The 5,785-nt window shown below is 44.1% G+C and overlaps 1 protein-coding gene across 1 annotated transcript; it reads right to left on the reverse strand.

Moving 5' to 3' along the window:
* Positions 1-632: 632 nt before the first annotated feature.
* PRR11 (proline rich 11) lies at positions 633-5,225 on the reverse strand (the record flags this gene model as incomplete). The annotated part of the gene is made up of 9 exons (XM_010183756.1): positions 5,116-5,225; positions 4,526-4,679; positions 3,003-3,125; positions 2,441-2,701; positions 2,204-2,302; positions 1,530-1,639; positions 1,355-1,414; positions 1,170-1,266; positions 633-698 (listed from the first exon to the last, which is right to left on the reverse strand). Coding segments are annotated over exons 1-9 (1,080 nt in total), but the record flags the coding sequence as incomplete, so codon positions are not given.
* Between the last annotated feature and the right edge of the window lie 560 nt (positions 5,226-5,785).

Raw genomic sequence — 5,785 nt, forward strand, 5'->3', positions numbered from 1 at the left:
CACGATTCTGTCACCACTGTGGCTGCTGGTGAGCCTGACCGTGACTGGAGCCTGACCAAGACTCGCCTTGAAGCGGTGCAGTCTGTGACCGTGACAGGCGATGTGACACCGGCCACAGCTGACATGTGCTGCAACTGCTGCGCGCATCTGCAACTGCTGGGCACGTTCTTACCCACATCACCACATTGTGCAAATGTGCAGCCTTTCACTTTAATAATACCAAAGCGCTAAACTGCTGCTTTTCTTTGAATCTGTAGACTCACCATCAAGATCTTTTTAGTTAAATATGTGAAAACAACACTTGACTTTAACCAAACACACATGTATTTATATTACAAGGACCACCAGTGGTGGGAACATCATAGTCCCTGCTTTAGCAGCAGTCAGGGATCAAAAGACATAGGAAACGTCTTTTTTTTTTTTCCTATTAAGAAAGAAGGTGCAACCACATGGAGACACATAAGAAAGATGCTGCCTTTAAAAAGCAGAAATCTGCTAAAGGGTTTTCATAATGTCCCTTTCTTGTATGCACTAGATTGACTTACAAATACATAATAGGCCTGAGTAAGAGAAAAATGGGATTCAAGTGGCTTCCTGACCACAAATTAAGGTACATTGTTCCATAAACCTACTTCTGGTTCATCAAAGCTGTTTGCTGCACTTAACCGGGCTGGTGAGGGACTCCTTGGATGAGCCATCTGTCAAAAGAAGAAAAGGGTCAGATCCTGGAAGATGAACCTAGCACTAATTATGACTGAGATAAAATATAGTGCAATTCTAAACTGGCATTCATAAAAGAAAAGAGACATAGCAAAAAATAAAAGACATTGTTAACCCTCAGCTTTTGTTCTCTTGGAAACTGGAACTATGACGTTAGTGCATTGAGGCACTAGAACAGCCATCAGAAAAGCAAGTTTTCCTCCTAGCATTGTCAAATAACCTGCTGGAAGATGGGCAATGGCATTTCCATTCTGCAGCTTCCTTACCATCCAAATGGGGACTCAGTAAAACAAGCGCCCTTCTTTGTGGGTACTTGGGGCTTTTGGAGTAGAATTATGGAGAGATTGTAACTTGTGTAATACGTACAATGGCACTGCGCCGTAGGGGAAGAGTCAGTATGAACTTCTACAGATTTGAGAGTTTGATGTTACAAAAAGAAAGAGACTTGCCTGAAATTTGCGCCGTAGCGCTTGTGTCATTATTGGTGTCAAACCAGATCCGTATTCAATGTTCTCTTTATTATTTAGTGGAGTGCCACCAGGACTCCTGAAAAGATTGGAAACAAGGGGAATTATGATTAGTTCTCTATTTTTTTTGCTAGAAAAACAAGCCAAGAGAATAGAATGGAACTTGCCTTTGTATATTGACTTTCTTCAGATGTTTTCGAAGATCTAATTGATTTTTAAGAGGGGTACTAAAAGAAAAAAAAACAACCTGTTACAATAAACTATTTTCCACTCCGTAAACAGAGCTCATCTCTGTTCAGAACAGGAAAATCTAATCTCAAAGAAAGGAAGAAAGTGTCTTACATTAAGTCGTTTGTAACATGAGGTGATGGCTTGGATTTAGGTCTCAGACTAACACTCTGTAGATCTGAGACTGTAATTAGTGCCCTGTGTGTCTTCACTGGTGATTCTGCCTAAAATGAGAAAATAAATGTTACCACAAATAAACTTTAGAAGGCTTCACTGACCGTAAATCTTTTAAACATTTATACTCTGAAAGACTTTCGTGGTTTATGGCTTTTATGCTTTTTTGAAACATTGATATTTTAATGTGCCTTGGACAAAACCAGATTTACTAAAAAAACAAACAACTCCAAAAACAAAAACCACACACACACAAAACCAAAAAACACCAACAAAACACCCAGACCTGCTGCAAACAAGATTTCAGCTATGCAAAAGAATACCCAAAATCTGTTGGTAACGCACAGACATAAAGCTACATGCCCTTGATCTAAAATGAGAACTGTCCTGCATGCTGGGATTAGAGTTGGTCACTTAATTTCTTCACTTTAAATGTCCAAGGGCAGAATTGGAAGAATTACTTAAAGCTGATAACTGAATTTTTTGAAGAGAATAATTAATTTATTGAAGAAATTTAGGAGGGGCTAACAAGCGCTGCAGGCAATACACCAGTTCCAGCATGGAGTTTGCCCCAGTAAACCATCATCCATTTATCCATATGTCCTCCAGTTTACCTTGTCCATCTTCAGGCTGCTGTCTGTCTTTTTCAGTTTAACATTCAGGAGATCTTTGAGAGAGATCTGCATCGGTTCGTCTTTTTTCAGTGATACAGCCTGAAAACCAAGGTAGTTGGAAGGGAAATTAGAATCAGCAAGTGACCGAGCCTTTGCAGAGATACCCATCCCTGATGGAACCAGATCCAAAGAACCCCGACATGAGAGAAAAAACAGAGGAACCTCCTTATTCCCTACCAGAAGTGCTTTAGAGCCGTTGCCCCGTTTCAGGAGGAGAGGTGCTGGGGGCAGTTTTGGTGGGGGCAGCGGTGGCGGTGGCGGCGGCGGTGGCAGAGGAAGAGGTGGAGGGGGAGCAGACGCAGGCTGCAGCTGTATTGTGGGCGGCCCAGACACTGATGATGGTGGGGCCATCTGCACTTGTACAGGAGCACCCAAAACCGGCTTATTACACCTTTGACAAAGAGAATTTTCTGAAGGCAAAGCTGCAGCACCATTCATCTAAAAACAATATAAATAAGAGAATATTAATTCCACTAGCAAAGGTAAATGGAATTTCAGAGATCAAAAGTTCTGGCTTCAGTTGAGCAAGAGAGACATAAAAAGCCTTTTGCAAGGCTCACACGCAAACCAGTTCCCTCTGGCTATGAGGTGACCACAGTTTAGTAATGCTGAATGCGAAGAAGAGGTGAAACGCTGCCCAATTAGAAGCTCTTAAGATCTCAGTTTATCTGCACTGACCACAGTTCTTTAGGTGCTTACACAAGAAAATGTTACCCTGCCCCCTGGGACTGAGACTGACCTGGAGTGTTCCTTGTAGTCTGGAAAATTCGGCTTCCAACTTTTCCAGCTGCTCTCTGAGCATATTTAGCTCCCTTAAGTACATTTGTGATGGAAATATGGTGTCTTTCACCACCTTAAAACTCTAAGCATAAAAAGAAACCAGATAAGCATTTTCACCAAGTTATGTTTCCAGAGGAAGGGCTATGATTACTACTGAAAGTTCTATCGCAAGGCCTTCTCATTGTAGTTAATGGAAAGGCACAACACAAAGATACAAAATCTCACCAAATATTTCCTTGGCAGGAACACAAGAAGTGACTTTCTCAAAAAAAATCCCCAAAACTAATTCAACTTTAACTTTGACTACAAATTCTGAAGTGTAATTCACATTTGACCTGAAAAATTCATCCAATCATTTCTGCTATGAAGAAAGACTACACTCTCTGTCACCGCAAATCCCCCAATATTCCAATAAAAAACCCTGCCACTTCACATAAACATTTAATGTCCACATTAGACATTAACAGCAAACACAAAATATACTTTAGATTTTTCAATAGGTAGAACTAAATTTACAGCTTAGTTCCTGCACCTGGGTAGGGGCAATCCCAAGCACAAATCCAGGCTGGGTGGAGAATGGCTCGAGAGCAGTCCCAAGGAGAAGGACCTGGGGGTGTCGGTCAATGAAAACCTCAGTATGAGCCGGCAACTTGCACTTGCAGCCCAGAAACCACATCCTGGGCTGCATCAAGAGAAGTGTGGCCAGCAGAGCAAGGGAGGGGATTCTGCCCCTCTACTCTGGTGAGACCCCACCTGGAGTGCTGCGTCCAGTTCTGGGGCCCCCAATATAAGAAGGACCTGGAGCTGTTGGAGCAGGTCCAGAGGAGGGCCATGAACATGATCAGGGGCTGGAGCACCTCCCCTACAAGGACTGGCTGAGACAGTTGGCGCTGTTCAGCCTGGAGAAGGCTCCAGGGAGACCTTATTGTGGCCTTCCAGTTCCTGAAGGGGTCCTACAGGAAAGCTGGGGAGGGACTTTTTACAAGGGCAGGTAGCAATAGAATGAGGGGGAATGGTTTTAAACTGGAAGAGGGGAGATTTAGACTGGATATTAGGATGAAATTCTCTACTGTGAGGGTGGTGAGACAACCTGGTTTGGTGGGAGGTGTCCCTGTCCATGGCAGGGGGGGTGGGATCGGTGGGGGTTTCCAACCTGAACCATTCTACGATTACACAGAATCACAGAACGTTAGGGATTGGAAGGGACCTCAAAAGCTCATCCAGTCCAATCCCCCTGCCGGAGCAGGAACACCCAGATGAGGTTGCACAGGAAGGCGTCCAGGCGGGTTTTGAATGTCTGCAGAGAAGGAGACTCCACAACCTCTCTGGGCAGCCTGGTCCAGGGCTCTGTCACCCCCACTGAGAAGAAGTTTCTTCTCAAATTTAAGTGGAACCTTTCTATGAAATCTGACTGTATATCCTGTATCTGAGTGCTAAGAACAATCTCACACACTGGCAAAAATAGAGAAGTAAAAAACATACCTGTGCAACCGTGTTCTGGCACCAACAATACAAAAATGATGCTGTTGTTGTAAAGGGTTTTACCACATTTTTTACACTGGGCAAGGCTAATGACCAGAGCGAGGACAGATGGCTTGGGACAGATGGCGTGTTTGGAGGAAGATCACCTGCTGACCTGGGATGGAACATTTCAGAATGAAGCCATAATTATATCTATAATTTTACAATCTATAATAATATCTTATTATATCTATAATTTCAGCCTTTAAAACGGTTAACTGCCACCAATCACCTGAAAAGTACCAGCAACAGCAGGTGACAACAGTGTAAATGTGAGCACAGAGGTCAGGAAAGACCAAGACACATTTTGATAAAGGGAAAAAAAAAAATTCCTGTTCGCAACATATTGTATTCAAATTGCGTTTCCTGCACATTAAAGTTAACGATAGCGTACTAGAAGGTACACAGGATGAAACTATTCCACAGCTTTCATGCCAGGATGTAGATAGGCTCCAAACACAATTCCGTTACCTCAGCTCCATGAGCCATCAGGAGCAAACAGTGAACCCAGCAGTTGAGTTAAAAGGCAAAGTTCCAGCTGAGCCACTTACCGTGGAGAAGGACAACCTGAGCCCTGGGGAATTGCAGCACTGCCTTTTTTTCCCACTAGAAATTTTGCTCTGGCTCTCTGTTTTCGTCGCCATTTCTTATACTTTGCCATTACTGTTTAAAAACAAACAAAAGACACATTTAAAATTAATATATGGAAATAGACCCACTTTCACATAGGCACAGAGCTATCACTAAATAGGTAGGGAAGAACACGGGCTGCATCCCAAAAACCCACTCAGAAGTGATGCGGTTGTCTTGCTAGACACGTCACACACAACCGATTAAAAAATAAAATCCTTCTCTTACATTCCTGTGATCCACCGGGAGGTATTTGTACACGAGAGAGAGGAGTGAACAACGTAACAAGGACCACTTTATATGTGCTTTCTCTTGAAGTGACAAATACCGCGTTTGAGGAGAAGGTGGGCAAAAGACGCGGAGAACCCGAACAACCTATGTCGCACCCGGGTAGCCCCCTGCTAGCCCTGCTCAGCCGGGGAGCCCACACCAAGAACCGAGAGGCGGCCGCTTCCTCACACACAACCGTCGCACCCGAGGCAGCGCGGGGGTGTCACGGGGTGACCAACGACACAGAGCCCCCGTGTGCGTCCCCCACCGTTAAACACCCCATCAACGCTCGCTCACCGCGCCGCCGATTCAAACAGCTCC

Source organism: Mesitornis unicolor, unplaced genomic scaffold (assembly GCF_000695765.1).
Source record: "Mesitornis unicolor isolate BGI_N332 unplaced genomic scaffold, ASM69576v1 scaffold20694, whole genome shotgun sequence".
NCBI classification, from domain to species: Eukaryota; Metazoa; Chordata; class Aves; order Mesitornithiformes; family Mesitornithidae; genus Mesitornis; species Mesitornis unicolor.